The sequence below is a fragment of the Acinonyx jubatus genome, chromosome C2, assembly GCF_027475565.1.
Source record: "Acinonyx jubatus isolate Ajub_Pintada_27869175 chromosome C2, VMU_Ajub_asm_v1.0, whole genome shotgun sequence".
In the NCBI taxonomy this organism is placed as follows: Eukaryota; Metazoa; Chordata; class Mammalia; order Carnivora; family Felidae; genus Acinonyx; species Acinonyx jubatus.
This window is the reverse complement of record NC_069384.1, coordinates 81,897,690-81,914,521: the sequence shown is the minus strand read 5'-3', so window position 1 is coordinate 81,914,521 and position 16,832 is coordinate 81,897,690. Positions and strand designations below refer to the sequence as shown.

General features: G+C 52.3%; 1 protein-coding gene across 1 annotated transcript; it reads left to right on the top strand.

Annotated features, from left to right (window-relative positions):
* The first annotated feature begins 177 nt into the window (after nt 1-177).
* On the top strand, nt 178-16,686 carry DVL3 (dishevelled segment polarity protein 3). The gene is made up of 16 exons (XM_027061324.2): nt 178-581; nt 5,863-5,932; nt 6,443-6,564; nt 6,686-6,795; nt 6,964-7,099; nt 7,281-7,374; nt 7,589-7,658; nt 8,276-8,415; nt 8,599-8,675; nt 8,791-8,858; nt 9,016-9,165; nt 9,983-10,114; nt 10,300-10,467; nt 13,462-13,677; nt 13,776-14,186; nt 15,042-16,686. Exons 1-16 carry the CDS (start codon nt 421-423, stop codon nt 15,071-15,073), a joined length of 2,157 nt encoding a protein of 718 aa, XP_026917125.1. The 5' UTR covers nt 178-420; the 3' UTR covers nt 15,074-16,686.
* Nucleotides 16,687-16,832: the final 146 nt, after the last annotated feature.

The following is a 16,832-nucleotide window of genomic DNA, read 5'->3' as shown; positions in this document are numbered from 1 at the left end:
GAGCGCCTGAGGCCAAGCTTGCAGCTCGGCGGGTAGGCTGGGTGTCCGCAGGGCCATCTGCGGAGAGGCCAGCGCGGCTCGGCGGCGGACGGGGGCGGGGCTCGTGCTGGGGCGGGGCAGCGCCCGGGTCGGGGGAGGGGAGCGGGCCCAGCCGCAGCCCAGAACCCGGAGGGCCGCGGCCACCGGAAGAGTCGTAGTCGCCAGCCGAGCCGGGAGAGTGGGGAGCGGAAGCGGCGGCCGCGGCAGCGGCAGGCGGCGCTGGGACCCGGGAGCGGCCGGAGAACAAGGGAGCTGGCGCCGCGGCCGGCTGCCGAGCGAGGCTGAACCGCTGGGCCGCGCCGAGCGCCGTCGCCGCCCGAAAGGCCCGGCCCGGCCGCCGGAGCAGGCCGCGCGCGGGCCCCGGGGCCCGAGGCCGGAGCCATGGGCGAGACCAAGATCATCTACCACCTGGACGGGCAGGAGACGCCGTACCTGGTGAAGCTGCCCCTGCCCGCCGAGCGCGTCACCTTGGCGGACTTTAAGGGCGTTCTGCAGCGACCCAGCTATAAGTTCTTCTTCAAGTCTATGGACGACGATTTCGGGTGAGGATGGCCCCCGCCTCACCTCTGGGGGACCCGGGCCCCTCCGGCTTCTCGCGGCCCACTCAGCCAGTTTGGACTCCCCTTGCTACACTGGCTTCTAGCCCTACTAAGGATTCTAGGGGCGACTTGGTCATTTGGGCCGCCTCTTTCAGCTGGAGTTCCAGCCTCTTTAGGGATTCTCCTTTTGCCTCTTATGGGGGACCTAGGCCCCCCTAGTTTAGGAGGACGACCAACTCCCCAAGAGCAACCGGAGTTCCGAGCCTCCTCACCTCCTCAGAGACCAGCGGCCCACTTACACACACACCCCCCTCCACCCGATTCCAGAGCCAGAGTCCCTAACCTTCCTCCTGCCATGGGAGCCACCTTTTAGCATAGACTTAGGATGTTTGGCACTCGGCCTTCTCCTTCTCCATCTTTTCAGCTCCACGGCTCAGAGCCATATTTGGAGTAGTGCTTCCAGGGGCTTTGCTGGGGACTTTGAACTGGAGGGAGGGGGAGTTGGGGGGGCTCAGGGACTAAGGCTGCAAGCTAAGGTCAGCAAACCTAATGTTTATTTAGCTGTCTCCCCTCCCTTGTGGGGTGTTGTCAGAGAATCAGAGTGCCTGACCCCTGAGAAGTCCCCACTAGCCTAGGTACTGATTTCCCTTCAGAACTGGGGCCTTTTTCCTCCCGATGGTGGCCAAGGGGGAGACCTTGGAAAGGGCCTCAGAGCCTGGATGGGAGGGCCAGAAAGAGTCTTTTAGTGTTCTTCATCTTCCCCTCTCTGGCGGGGTCTTCTCCACCCAGCTGCAGGGCTTTGGACAGGCTGAGTTTGGAAGCAGCGACTTTCCCTTTAAGAGGGGATGGAATGTTGGAGCCGGAAGGTTCTGTAGCAGCTGGCCTGGGAGGGGGAGCCTGGCCCATCCCCTCACAACCCCCCCCCCCCATAACTCCCAGGGGACTGGGGGAAGGGGAGGCCCCCAGGCTTGCCTGCCCCACACTAACTGGGCACTGGGCCTGGAGGCCTGTAGGGAAGGCCTTCCCGGGGCCCTCTAGGCCTAAAGGCTGTCTCTCCTGCCCTAGCCTGAGGCCTGCACTGCTCTTTGGAGCTGAGGCCCCAGAGCTGAGTGAGGGGAGATGTTCTCTTCCCCGGTGTTGATATTTCTGGCTTCTCTTCCAAGACCCCTGCCCTCCTGGCCCTGGAAAGCAAGCATCTTCTCTCTCTTCTGCCTAGCATGTTTTGCTGTCACCTTTCCCCATGGAACTCAGGGTTTGATGAGCCCATGAGATCCTATGTGTGAGAACGCTTTGTGCAGTGGGAAGTGCTATGCAGCTTCTGACCAGTCCTGTTTCTGTTGTTGTTCCTACCCTGGGGTGAGGTACTCGTAGTGTAGTAATCATTGTCTGGCTTTAGTCCAGGGACAGACACTCCTGATTGGAAGATTCTGAAGAGGGATCGATCTGCAAGGGGTGAGAGTGAGGGGGCAGATGCTTTGGTCTGGTAAGAGAAAAACAAAGCTGGAAGAGACCAAGAGGCTGCCACAGGGTATGGGATAGGGGAAATCAGTTAGAGTCCAGTGTGCTGGGGTCATTTGCCTTAAGGGACTAGGGTAGGCCTGTGTCTCCACTCCCAACTCACCCCTGAACCCACTGGGCTTAGCTCCCACCTCCTAAACCTAGACCTCTCTGGGCTGCCTCCCACTCCGCCCGGGCTGCTATCAAGCCAGGCCTAACTACAATCATAGTTACATCTGCTCACTGTTGACTTAATACTATTCTTTAAATCCACTGTCAGCCCACTCACTCCTTCTTAGCTTGACCCAGTCAGTAATATGAAATCACAGGTCTGATTTTCTATTTGTATTTCTTTCTAAAATATGTTAAAAAAAAATACTTAACTATTGCATTAAATATTCATCAGGTACACCTGAAGTGATCTTGCATACATTAGTGGTACTTGAACCATCGTTTGCAAAATGTTATAGTAGACTGTTTTAACAGAGTTGAGAACAAAGCTAAAGGAGGAGATTGGTTTTGTTTTTATCCCCAGAAGGATTAATGAGCAGGAGACGTGGTAGGGCTGTCTTGTCACAGGACCAGTAGCTGAGAAGTATATATTTATTTCATGTATTTAACAAATTCTTTTTATGGTACTTTGGTATACATGCACTGATCTAAATGCTTTTCAAATCTTTATTTACTCAATCATCTTAACAGCCCTATGAAATAAGTAGTAATATCCTTAGTTTTTACATGAAAAAACTAGAGCACAGAAAACTTAAGTAATTTACCCAAGGTCACATAGCTGGTAAGTGGCAGAGCTTGATTTTACATCAGGAATCTGGCTCCAAAGTCTAAGACCTTAATCACACAATTGTAGGTATTATTATCACTGTTTAACAGACACATCCTCTCCAAAGGAGATGCTGAGCCTTGGCAAACTGTAGAGATGATAGGGTTGCCACTTATCCTAGCCCCATGAGACCAGGGTCGGGCAGAGGCCAGCAACCTCTGCTGACAGATGGAGAGTGGGTCAGAGGAGGAAGGCTGCTCTCCAGGCTCAGCCTCTAAGGTTCTGGCTTATAAGGCCTGAGGACTCCCCAACTCCCATCTGGTCTCCAGAAGTATTTGTCAAGCTAGGGTAGGCCCAACCCTCTTAAATTACTTGGATAATGGAGGAAGAATAAACATTTTCACCACTGAGGGAGATGGTGGATGAATATTAGAGTGGCCTTGAGCTGTAGGGAGGAGCAACATGGGAAGTTGGGCCACTATGTTCCTGCCCACTCCATGTCACACACTGCCTTGCCTCTGCATTTGGTACTGAGAGCACACTCCTCTTGTCTTCCCGGGGCCAAATTTTCCCATCCTCTGGGTTTAGCTTTTAAAGTTATGACACTTTATCCTGTTTACCCTTATACCAATCCAGCTCCTAGCCAGGACATGACACCAAAGACACCTACTCAACAGACATCTGTCCAATGAACACATCTGCTGCTCTTGTGGTTCTGACTACTTCCCACTTGCCATATACTTGTGTGAATTGTCCGTTGGGCCATAACCTCCAAGGACAAGGCAGGCTCTTGGTCTGATGCTTCTTGAGGTTTTATACAATGGCCAGCATAGGATTTAAAACCTGCTGGGCTCTTAGCAAAGGCTTTTTAATTGAATGGACAAAAGTGGGCTGATTTGTTTGGTCCCTGCCCTTAGAAATTTACACATAGTGGGAAAGAAAGAATAGACCCTGCTAAAAATTGACACGGTTAGTAATTAGCTTTTATTGTAATCCTAGACCATGCCAGGCGTTTACAAATCCCACTTACCAGGACAAGACAAAGGCTTGGAAAAGTTAAGAAACTTTTCTGAGATAGGAGGGCTAATAAGTGGCAGAATTAGAACCCAGATTTGTCCAACTCTGCTTGGAGTGTGTGTGTGTGTGTGTGTGTGTGTGTGTGTGTGTGTGTGTGTGGCATGGAACTCTGAACCATTCATCTCCGTGGTGTGAGGGGGAGGCTTGTCTGAGGTCCCCCAAGGCTGCTGCTGAAGATCAGCTGATCCTTGTGAGTCAGCAGAGCCTTGGCGACCTGTCGGTGACCCCTAGAAAGAGAGGAAACATCTGTAGCGTGGAGCTGTGTGGTGGGGCCTGCTGGGGGAGTGAGTGGTGGGGACTCAGCAGCAGTTTCCCACTACAGGGAGACCCTCTCCAGAGCAGGTCATAGTCTCTGCCATTTGGCCCACATACCCCATTTTCTGTGAGTCCCAGTTCCCCTTGTGGGCTGCAAGTTTAGGGTACCCTATGGCCAGACTGGCTGGTGAGTCTGAGCTACTTCCATGTCCCTTCTTTTCAGCATGTTCTGTCTCTAGGCTTTCTGGCATCATGGGCCTGACTTGTGATGCTTTCTTGGGGTCTTTGTGGGGTTGGAAATGGTGTAGGAGCCAGAGCTGGATGGGAGGGAGAAGGGCAGGCTCAGTCTTCAAACTTGGCTGTGAGTCCAAGAATGTGAGCATCACAAGGAGCCAGGCATGTTCCCAGCTCTAGGCAGAAGCTGCTCCAAGAACAAAGAAGGACTAGGCTTCCCAGCCTCCTTCCTTGCTATCTTCCCTCTCTGCTCACAATCCCAGGCACATGTCTTCCTCTTGCCATTGATGGCATCTTTCCAACTCTGTACTCCTAGGGTGTTTGACACAGTCTGGGGATCCCCAAACTGTAGTCATAGTCTGACTTCTCACCTTGATGCACCCCTCAAGCCAGACTACATGCCTGTATACACATCCCACCCCTGCCATCCCCCACATCCCTGTCTCCCCAACCCTTACCCACCACAGATCCACATCACCTCTCACTGTACAGGAAAGAATGCGAAGTACCATGGGAAGAGCATGGGTTTTAGAGTCAGGCAAGCTTGGGGTTGAATTTTAGTTCTGACGTCTTTCTGCTCTGTGGCCCTGGGCAAGTTACTGAATGTTTCTCCATTTCTTTACTCAAAAAGAGGATATTGTCCACACAATGAAGGTGATGTGAAGATTATACATTCTAACTATAGGGAGATAAGATGGTGTAATAGGTAAGAATAAAGGCTAAAGAGTCAGGCTGACCAGGATTCAAATTCCAGCTCTTCTTGGTGATGTGACTGTAAGTGAATTTCTGAACCTACTAAGTCTTAATTTCCCCATCTGTATCTATCTCAGCATTGCAGTGAGTATTAAATGAAATGAAATAAGCAAAGTGCTTAGCTTAGTGCTTGGTCCATGATACATGCCCAGTAAATGAGAGCAGTTTGTTGCTATTACCATAGTGGCAGTGGAGGATGTTCAGTAAATACCTTTTTCCCTTCTCTTTTCTAATTTCCTTAAACTCCTCATCCACACCTTCCAGAAGAATGTCAGGATTCCCAACTAAGAAGGGAAAGAGAAATAAGGGTGTACTTTTTCCTAGCTTAGGGTCAGAGGGAAAGAATAGGTCTAGCCCAAAAGAGCTATGTTGGGGCTAGGTAAAGCCCTTTCGAGATTTTAGGGAATGGCCACACTAGGGGGGACAGCAATTTGTCAGGTGTAATTTGCAATCACCTGATGACTGAGAGGACACTCTAGGGCAGCAGCTGGCCTGGGCAGGGCTGGTGTCTTCCTGGTGGTGCTAAAGAGCTGTCCTTGGGTGACCCCCACTTCTGCTCCCATTTGAAAGGCTTAGGCTGGTGGTTTGATTCCCAGGTTAGGGTGGAGGACCCCCTGAGTTAGGATTGTGAGGACACTTCCATTTCCACCCCAGAAAGCTCATTCTGACACCCCCACCCTTTCCCTGCAGAGTGGTGAAGGAGGAAATCTCTGACGACAATGCCAAGCTGCCCTGCTTCAATGGCCGCGTGGTGTCCTGGGTAAGGAGCTCTCCTCAGCACCCCCTCCTCCTATATTCCTATGGTGGCTGGACAGAGGAAAAGCATTGCTAAGATTGTAGCTGGTGGTTTTATGCTTCAATATCTGAATCTTCCTTGAGTTTTCTACCTGAACTGTTTCTCCCCTCAGATTATGTAGCCTTGGTGAAAGGTTAGTTGGCCGGGGGTAGGGGGAAATGTGGGACATTGTAGGACAATGTCTCCTATGCCTTTTGAAGCACTTTGCCTCAGATTCCAGCCAACCTCTCTTTTGGACCACTGACCCTTGTTCCCTGCCCCCATGCCACTTCCAACAACCCATGCCTCCCATCCCCCCATCAGTGCTGGCAGCACTGAGTCCATTCCTTCCCTCAGCTGACCTTGCACAGTCCTGTCTCTTCTTCCTCCATGTCCCCTGCTTCATTCTCCCCAAGTCTGCATGCCCTTCCAGAAGCCATCTGCTATTTCCCTGGCGCCCCTGTACCTACTACCCACCCATTCTTTCCCCATCAGTTGGTGTCTGCTGAGGGCTCACACCCAGAGCCTGCTCCCTTCTGTGCTGACAACCCATCGGAACTGCCACCACCCATGGAACGCACAGGAGGCATTGGGGACTCCCGGCCCCCATCCTTCCAGTGAGTGTGACCTCAGAGTGGAGAGGGCCCTTGGGGAAGGGCCGCATCAGCTCAGCCCAGGGCTGGGGGAGGGAGCCCCCAGCCCTGCCCCCTCTCCCACCAAGTCTTCTCTTCCCTGCAGCCCTCATGCTGGTGGAGGCAGCCAGGAGAACTTGGACAATGACACAGAGACAGACTCCTTGGTGTCAGCCCAGCGTGAGCGGCCACGCAGGAGGGACGGCCCAGAACACAGTGCGTCTTCCCTAAACAGACACCTTCTCCACTCCTCCATTCAGCTGCCCTCAGCCCTGTTCTGAGCTCTGGATATGCCTAGCCCCGGTGCAGCCCCTAGCCCCTCCCTGTGTCTGTCCTTCCCTCCTGCGTTGACACTGTGAACCCAGCTGCCTCTATTCCCTGCAGCAACCCGGCTAAATGGAACTGCAAAGGGGGAGCGGCGGCGAGAGCCAGGGGGTTACGATAGCTCATCCACCCTTATGAGCAGCGAGTTAGAGACCACCAGCTTCTTTGATTCGGATGAGGATGACTCCACCAGCAGGTGGGGCTTTGGTTTCATTGGTACTATGGGGCAGGTGACCGCCCCTCCAAGAGCCCTGACCCCTAAGGATGCTGGGACCCTGGGAGGGCTGTGGGCTTTGCGTGGGGGACTTGGGCCCTGCAGTGCCTCTTGTGGGGCAGGGCTGGGCCAGCCTGGTGGGGAACGACTGTGGGCCCCCCAGGTTCAGCAGCTCCACAGAGCAGAGCAGCGCCTCACGCCTGATGAGAAGACATAAGCGGCGGCGGAGGAAGCAGAAGGTTTCGCGGATTGAGCGGGTATGGGGCCTGAGATGCCAGGGATGGGTGGGGGCAGACTGAGCCCTGTCCAGACATTTCCAGGGTGTGTGCTTCCTTAGACCCCCTCCTATTGGGCCAGGTTTAGAGCCTTAGAGGGGAGGGGGTACTGAAGGCTCCCCTTGAGGAAGAGCTAGGTGGGAACAGTGAGTTCTTGGGACCCCTACCTGCTGCTCAAGGCCTCTATCTATTCCAGTCCTCGTCCTTCAGCAGCATCACGGACTCCACCATGTCACTCAACATCATCACAGTCACTCTCAACATGGGTGAGTCTGGTGAAACAACTCTTGAGCATTTATATACCAGACACTGGGCAAACTTGAGGAGGTCAGAGAGGCATAAGATACATTCCCTGCCCCCGAGGAGCTCTCTCATAAACATAAACTGGTACATAAACTGATCGTTTCAGTATCTCATGATCAGGGCCGTGACAGAGATCAGCACAGAGAGTTGTAGAAGCAGAGAATGGCAAGGAAGGCTTCCTGGAGGAAGTGATTTCTGATTCTTATCCCCCTTCCCATTTTTCAGCCATTGCTTGTTGCTCTCTGATGTCTGTCATAGTCACTCTCTTTAGGAAATAACTGGCTATAGTTATTCCCAACCTTGGAATTTAAGCCTGAGTTTGAATCCTGCCACGTAATGGCTTAGAAAAGTCATTGAAGCTCTCTGAACCTCAGTTGCCTGTTTTGTAAAATGGGACTAAGAGTCCCTGTGGCAGAACTAACGAGGATTAAATGGAAATATTCTTGACCATCCTGAACACAGGACCTGATTCAGGTTCAATGAATGTTAGTTCCCATCCCTTTCCACCCTTTACTAATAAAGGGCTTGGAATTTAGGTAGGAACCTTGTTCCCCTCTTAAGGTCTTATTACTCTCTATAGAAAAGTACAACTTTTTGGGCATCTCCATTGTGGGCCAAAGCAACGAGCGTGGTGATGGAGGCATCTACATCGGCTCTATCATGAAGGGTGGGGCTGTGGCTGCAGATGGACGCATCGAGCCAGGAGATATGCTGTTACAGGTACCACTGCCCACCCGGCGTGGCGGTGTGGGTGGGGAGAAGGGAGATATTCCTACCCTCTGTACCCTGCTCATTTAGAGGCCACTTCTTGGTAGGGGGAAGACCTCCTGATCCACCAAGCTCTGCTTCCCTACCCACCTCCCCAACCCAGCTGCTTATCCCACTCCTGGCCCTCTCTCCCAGGTAAACGAGATCAACTTTGAGAACATGAGTAATGACGACGCAGTCCGGGTACTGCGGGAGATTGTGCACAAACCGGGGTACGGATGGGATGGGATGTTGGGAAGGAGGGGGCAGGCATTTCTGATTCTCAAGCAAGGGGGTTGGTCTGGCCTCCACACATCCTGCCCTCACTAGGGTCATCCTTGCTTTCAGGCCCATCACCCTGACTGTAGCCAAGTGCTGGGACCCAAGTCCACGTGGTTGCTTCACACTGCCCAGGAGTAAGTGGATGGGGGACTCAGCCCTAAAGCCGGTGCTTGGCATACATGAGCCCCCTGTCTCTCCTTCCTTCTGTGTTGCCTTGAGCCCTCATACCTACCCTGTTGGGCCTGGCAGTGGACAGGGTAGGCGGCCCCTGACCTCTCATCCTCCCTGCAGGCGAGCCCATCCGGCCCATTGACCCTGCCGCCTGGGTCTCCCACACTGCAGCCATGACCGGCACCTTCCCTGCCTATGGCATGAGCCCCTCCCTGAGCACCATCACCTCCACCAGCTCTTCCATCACCAGCTCCATCCCTGATACAGAACGTGAGTGTCCAGCCCTGCCCCCTAGGCCCAGCCAGATGGGGCAAGGTGGGAGGGACTGATGAAGGCCCACGTGGAAACTCTTGCTTAAAAGTGAGAGGGAGGGGCGCCTGGGTGGCGCTGTCGGTTAAGCGTCCAACTTCAGCCAGGTCACGATCTCGCGGTCCGTGAGTTCGAGCCCTGCGTCAGGCTCTGGGTTGATGGCTCAGAGCCTGGAGCCTGTTTCCGATTCTGTGTCTCCCTCTCTCTCTGCCCCTCCCCCGTTCATGCTCTGTCTCTCTCTGTCCCAAAAATAAATAAAAACGTTGAAAAAAAAATGAAAAAAAAAAAAGTGAGAGGGAGCTGGGAGTTCATCCTAGCTACCTCACACTGCAGCTTCCTTCAGTGGACACCTAACCCTCACTAAACAGTGTTTGCTTCTGGACCTGTATTGAGCATCCAGTGAGCCTGTTTCCTCTAATAAAACAGGACTAATGATACATAGTCTACCAGGTTCCTGGGGGTTTAATGGGAGAATATAAGTGAAGCCTCAACCACAATATGTGGCATGAAGTAAGCACTCAATAAATGACTGCTGTTTTCATTATAATACACATATTCTATGCTAAGCATCTTCATTTATATTATTTCTCTCTTCAGATATACTCTTCGAAATAGATATTAAAGTCCCTATTTTTACAGAGGAAACTGAGTGTCCTAGAAATCAGTAATGTGCCCAACATTGGTCCACAATTATTAGATGGTAGAGCTGCGATGCAAATTCTTCTCTACCTAACTCTATAACCCCTTTCTGCCTCACCATTCTGCCTCCCACCCCTAGGCCTAGACGACTTCCACCTATCCATCCACAGTGACATGGCCGCCATCGTAAAAGCCATGGCCTCCCCTGAATCTGGGCTGGAGGTCCGTGACCGCATGTGGCTCAAGATTACCATCCCCAACGCTTTCATCGGTGAGAGGGCCCCATGGTGGGATGAAGGCCGGGGTGGGGAGTGATGGTGCAGGGCAGGCTGGGGGCTAAAGTGGCCCTCGGGCCACTCCTTTGAGCTAGAACCAGCCCCAGCCTCATGGCTCTTGTGAGGTCAGATGAGCCCAAGTCAGGTGGGCCTCCCCATCAAGTGGCTGCCTTGCCTCCAGGCTCAGATGTGGTGGACTGGCTGTACCACAACGTGGAAGGCTTCACTGACCGGCGAGAGGCCCGCAAATATGCCAGCAACCTGCTGAAAGCCGGCTTCATCCGCCACACTGTCAACAAGATCACCTTCTCCGAGCAGTGCTACTATATCTTCGGTGACCTCTGTGGCAGTATGTGCCTTCCCCACCTCCTTGCTCTGTCTCCTGGCTGGGAGTGGGGAGGTGCCCAGGGATGTGGCAGCAGACTCCAGGGAACCCACACAAAGCGTGAGCAGGCAGCTGAGCTGGGGGCCCAACTCAAGGCCTGACACAGGCCTCCCTCTCTAGTAGAAGCAGAACCAAGTCAGGCCTTTTCACCTTCTCCGCGTCCCCTCTTGGGGCTGGCATTTTCTAAGTGCCTGATGTGTTTCTGGCACCATGCTGGTTGTTTCTAAGCAGCATATCACTCTCAGTCCTCAAAACCTCCACCTCCTCACCCTTGGGTGAGGTGGATCACTATCCCTATTTTAGCTGAGGAAACCGAGACTTAGAGATGTTAGATAGTCCACCCATTCTCACAGCCAGAAGCAGAGTTAGGCCTTGGGGATCCAGGTCTTTCTGGCTCCAGAGTCCTCATTTTTACCACCATCTGGGGCTACCTAGGTGTGTGGTATTGCAGAAACATTGTCTTAACAAAGTCAAACGCAGATCCTCCTGTTGGCCCCCGATCAGCCTCTAAGCATCAAGCAGGTTCCACCAGGGCAAGACCTAGGGCTGCCCTGAGGCCCCACATCCCCATCCTCTTCATACCCTTGAGGCTAGGCTGGACCTTGGGACAAAACTGGAAAAGCTGTCAGGGCCAGCTTGTAGAGGACTCTGCAAGCTGCATTGAGCAGTTTGGACTTGATCCTGAGAGAGTGCAAAGCCAGTGAGGGTTTTTAAGGAGGAGAGGTCTCAGGGAACCCCCCCCCCCCCCCACTTCTCCTCCTGAGCACATAGACACACCTTGGGAAGGAAGGGGAGTTCTCAAAACAGGACATTTCAGGACTTGGAGCATTCCCAGCAGCCACCTCTGCCTCAGGGAGCCTTTTGTCAGCCAAGGGTGCTTGCTGGCTGGAGTCCAAAAGCTAACCTTTGTGTGTTGTTTTTTATTTTTGTTTTTTTTAAGTTTATTTATTTCTTTTGGGAGAGAGTGAGAGAGAACAAGTAGGGGAAGGGCAGAGAGAGAGGGAGAGAGAAAATCCCAAGCAGGCTCCGCACTATCAGCGCGGAGCCCGATGTGGGGCTCAAACCCACAAACTGCAAGATCATGACCTGAGCTGAAGCCGAGAGTCAGATGTTTAACTGACTGAGACACCCAGGTGCCCCCAAAAGCTAACTTTTAAAATGCTTCAGATTAGGTTCTAGGATTAGAAAGGCTGTTGCTGCAGAGCACAAGTCTGTGGTGGATGCATAGGGTTTTAGAGTTGGATAGCTCTGAGTTCAAATCCTAACTCCGCCCTGACTATGTAGACATGAGTAAGTGACACTGCCTCTCATTGTCTCAATTCCTTGATCTGTAATTTGGAGGTAATAGTAGAACCTATTTTAGAGCTGTGTTGAGGTTAAGACAATGTGTATAATGCTTTTAGCACCATGTTTGTCCCACTGTAAGTGCTCTTAAAAAAAGTTCTCCATTTTTCATATATTTAATTGATTCTAAGGTGAACATTTTTTTCGCATTGCAATATCTCTAAAGTTGGGGTACACCTTAAAATTAATGGCTTCTTAGACTCAATTCTATATGGTTATTATCACCATCATTAGCAGAAGTGAGGCCTAGCCCCAAACGTCTAGGGACACCTAAAGCTTCTCAAGACAGCTGTGGTTTTTGCTCAAGAGATGTTGTTCTATCCCTGGGCCTCCTGGTTCTTCTTTCTACCCATGGGCCAAGGCCCCCAGAGGCCCAGTTCAGGGATATGCTAACAGAGGTCTTTTTCTTCTCACTGGCCAAGGTCTCCTCAGCTGGGAATGTGGCAGACTCAAAGGAAAGAGTTGGTGACCTGGGTAGCCAGCCCCAGGAGTCCACAGTTAACTCCCCTCAGGACAACAACCTGGAGGCTGAAATAGTCACCAGCTCTTGGGGCATGAGCCAAGGCAGGCCCTTGCTTCTCACCAACCCCCACCCCCAGCCCCGTGCTAGCTGCAGGCCTTAACAGGTCGATGGCTTAGCTGGTAGACTCCACAGACTGCCTCAGCCCCCTCAGATCCCCCTCTCCTGACCAGGTCACATTAATACATTGAGATGAGTGCTGTGAAGAATGAGGCCTCCCTGGGAATAGAGTGGAGGGCACAGAGGAGGCACCTAAGTTGTTCTCTTTCTGAGCCCTTCCCACCTTCTCCAGCAGCACCAGAAAATTTATCTGGGCCAAGGGCTTTTGTATAGGGAGAATCTGAAAGGCCTACGTTCTTTCTGGCCTATAATGGGTACTTTTTTTTAGTCGTAGGTGAAAGGAGAGGGCAAAATTTCACCTAAATTTCCCCAAACTGTTCCCTACTCCTTACTAATGACTCATCTGGAAAGGTAAGAAGAAAGGAAGCAACTCTTAGCTTCTGCTCTGGCTACAATTTGGATTGACCTCAGGCCAGTCATTTAACCTCCCTGGACTTCACTTTCCTCATCTGGAAAAAATGTGATAACATTTGCATGAGGTGAAGTGCTTTGTATTGTGCCTAATGAATCGCAGGTATGCAATACCTGTCTGGTATTTCAGCTTCCCACATTCCCCTACCTTTACCATCTAAGTGAACAAAGGAGAAAATTACCAATTAAAAGTTATGCTCCTTGTGGCCCACTAAGGAAGGAGGAGAAACTGTCAAACCCTTGGAAGGGGGCCTACCTGAGACTGGGAGTTGAGCGTAAGGATTTGGCACTGAGCATCTGAAGTGGTGACTCAGGGCCCTCCTGAGGAGGGTTTTCCTTGGGGCTGTGTCCATAGGGTCTCCCTCTCCACCATCTAGGTGGGTGGCAGAGGGGGTGTGAAGAAGTGAGAGATCTCTGACCTATGCCTCCTCTCATTTGGGGGACAAACTACCACTGCTGTTGGTGTCATCGCAAATGTACCCACCCTACCTAGACTGGGGGACCTTTCTCTCCTGACCTAGGGGCATGACCCAGCTCATCTGGCCCTCCCCTCCCCTCTGCAGACATGGCCAACCTGTCCCTCCATGATCACGATGGCTCCAGCGGCGCCTCTGACCAGGACACGCTGGCCCCTTTGCCACACCCAGGGGCAGCCCCTTGGCCCATGGCTTTCCCTTACCAGTACCCGCCGCCCCCGCACCCCTACAACCCTCACCCAGGCTTCCCAGAGCTGGGGTACAGCTATGGTGGGGGCAGCGCCAGCAGTCAGCACAGTGAAGGTAAGGCAGGGGGCTTGGGGGTGGGGGGTGCACAGATGAGCCCCAAGCTTCTGCAAGATCTGAGCATCCCCCATCCTGTCCCTGCCTGTCCCCTACAGGCAGCCGGAGCAGTGGCTCCAACCGTAGCGGCAGTGACCGACGGAAGGAGAAGGACCCGAAGGCGGGGGACTCAAAGTCTGGCGGCAGCGGCAGCGAGTCGGACCACACAACCCGCAGCAGCCTGCGGGGGCCGCGGGAGCGGGCGCCCAGCGAGCGCTCAGGTCCTGCCGCCAGCGAGCATAGCCACCGCAGCCACCACTCAATGGCCAGCAGCCTGCGCAGTCACCACACGCACCCGAGCTACGGCCCCCCTGGCGTGCCCCCTCTCTACGGTCCCCCCATGCTGATGATGCCCCCTCCGCCCGCTGCCATGGGGCCCCCAGGAGCCCCTCCGGGTCGCGACCTGGCCTCCGTGCCCCCCGAACTGACAGCCAGCAGACAGTCCTTCCGCATGGCCATGGGAAACCCCAGTGAGTTCTTTGTGGATGTGATGTGAACAGGACCCCTCCCCCACGTCCATCCCACTCCCACCCCTGGGCGGTTGCGTCCCTCTCTCCATCCGTCCGTCTTTTTTACTTTGTCTGGTACCTGAAAGGGAAATAAATTGAACTAAATTCAGGCGCGCTAACTGCTCGCTGGGCGCAGCGAGGGCGGGGTGCACCCACCGATCGCCACTGCGGCCCCTAACCTGCCATCAGCCCCAGCTTGTCCCTCTGCTCGACTAACTGCTGCCTAGGACTTGCCAGGATCCTTCGTGTCACTGGGACCTGACTTGCTGGTGCTGCTCCTTATTCCCCACAAACACTTCAGGAGTTACCCCAGTGGTGCCCTTGAGGCCCTGCTCACCCCCTTCTCCCCACCTTTTCCCCCCGCAGCAACCTTGCACTGTTCAGTCAGCTACATCAGCCCTCTATTAACTACATCTCCTCAAGCATGTGTGCCAATCTCTTGACTTTCCCCCCACAATACTGACACCAAAAAATATTTGCTCCATTTATTCCTCTTCCTAACTGCCCACCCCACCCCCATCGCTGCCCCAGTCCTGCACCCTAGAGCTATAGTCACTTATAATAACCATCCACACGATCCCTGCCTGTGCTGGCCTTCACTAGAGGCCCAAAGGACCCCCTTAGTTGCCTGAGCTGCTAGTGGCTTTCAGGAAACATATCTGTTCTACCCCTACATCCACACCCCCATGCCTGCCCTGTGTGCTGGTTCCTTCCGACCCCTAACTCTACTAACCAGCAGGCTCATCTCACCTCTGGGCCTGAAACATTTCTTTTCTTTCTTTTTTCTTCCCTCAATTTTTCCTGGGCCTGGAGCAGCCAAGAATTTCGGGCTGTTTGACTTTCTGTGAGCCCCCATCAAGGGGAGGCCCAGCCTCCGAGGAGACCAGGAACCCTGCTTCAGCAGCCCCTCAGGGCTTCCCAAGGATGTTCAGCCCCCAAACCCACACTTCAACATGTTGAGTCACTAGGCTTTGTTGGAGGGTTCCAGCCTCTCACCCATGTATGAGAGACTGTTCCCCTTTCCACAGAGTGCCCATCCCACTCTCCCTTTCTCACTCTCTCACTCTCTCTCTCGCCCTCTCTCCTTCTCTCTCACACGCACACATACATACACAAACACATACACATACACGTGTCTATGCCAGTTCACTTAAGCCTCAGGGCTGGTCCCTGCTCAGAGGGCTGGACCTTCTCTCTGAAGTTGTGGGGCTGGTCCCCTGACTTCCCTCTCCCCAAACCATCCACACATGTCCCCATCATCTTCCTACCTGGATAAAGCCCATAAGCTGGATCTCAGGTCAGGCTCAGCAGAGGACTCCGTAAACAACTGACAGGCTGTTCTCACCCCACTTCCTACCCCAACACCCTTATTTCACAATAACCATGATACCCCAGAGTAAAGGTTGGGCAGGGGGGTCTTCTGGGACCTCTAAAATGCCGGGTTTTATTTTTTACCTTATTCTACAGTTTAAACAAATCATGATCTCTTTAAGCCTCTTCTATAAATTCTCCTGGCTCACCTAAGCTTGCATACTTTTAGGACTGAGGTGTCAAGAGTACAACTAAGTCTTAAGCTCCAGGATTTGGGGCAAACCAGGGTAGGGACATTTTAACAAATACTTCTGGAGTTTTTGGTGCATAAGGGCTGTGCTGGAAGTGTGACTTAGTCTTGCCTGCCTTCCAGGAGCCCAGGCCACGGCTTTCTGTAGCCACCACTATAGGGCTGCCTCCTATACTTCTTTAACTTTTCTGACTCTGCCATGTTCAACTCCCTTGAGAATTCCTCCAGTATTGCTCATGCCTTCAATGTTGGTGCTCCTTGTGTTCTTTGGTTCACTTCTCTTTCCTCTATATTTACTCACCAAATGGTGTCACCTATACTGATGTCCTCAATTGCCATTGATATGCTGGTGATTCTAAAACATGTATCTTCAGCCCCAACTTCCCTCTAAATTTTGGATCTGTATCATCACCCACTGAACATCACCATGGACATATCCATATGGACTCAACTCATTCCCCCATCAAGTGTGTTCCTCCTGAATTCCAATCCTGGTTATCTTCATCACACTGTATGTAGGCTAACCAGCTAGGAACAGTTATGGGCTTAAATTCTTCCCCCTATCTTTCTAGTCAGCATATCATATCCATTACACCCCAGCAATCTTTCTTGAATATGGTCCTTCCTTTCCCCTCTGCCTCTACTCTAATTCACAGGAGCATGGGATTTGGAGTCAGATTGTTCTGGGTTTGAATCCCAGCTCTACTACTTTTTGGTTTCATGATAAGAGAGTTATTTAATCTCTCTGAGCCTCAATTCCCTCATGTAAAATGACGATAATAATACCTACCTCACAGGGTTGTTGTGAGGATTTAAATTAGATAGTGTACGAAAAGTGCCTAGCACAGTGCCTGGCACATAGTAGAATAGGTGCTCAATAAATGGTAGCTATTATTATTATTATTATTATTATTATTATTATTATTTACTCTAAATTGGTAGGGCATGTATTGAAGATAGAGCTTTTGGAAAGGTAGCAGTGAAGCCTTGAGTGCTGGTTCAAGAGTTAGAAATGCCCATATTTGATCATTTAAGAGGTTCAGACT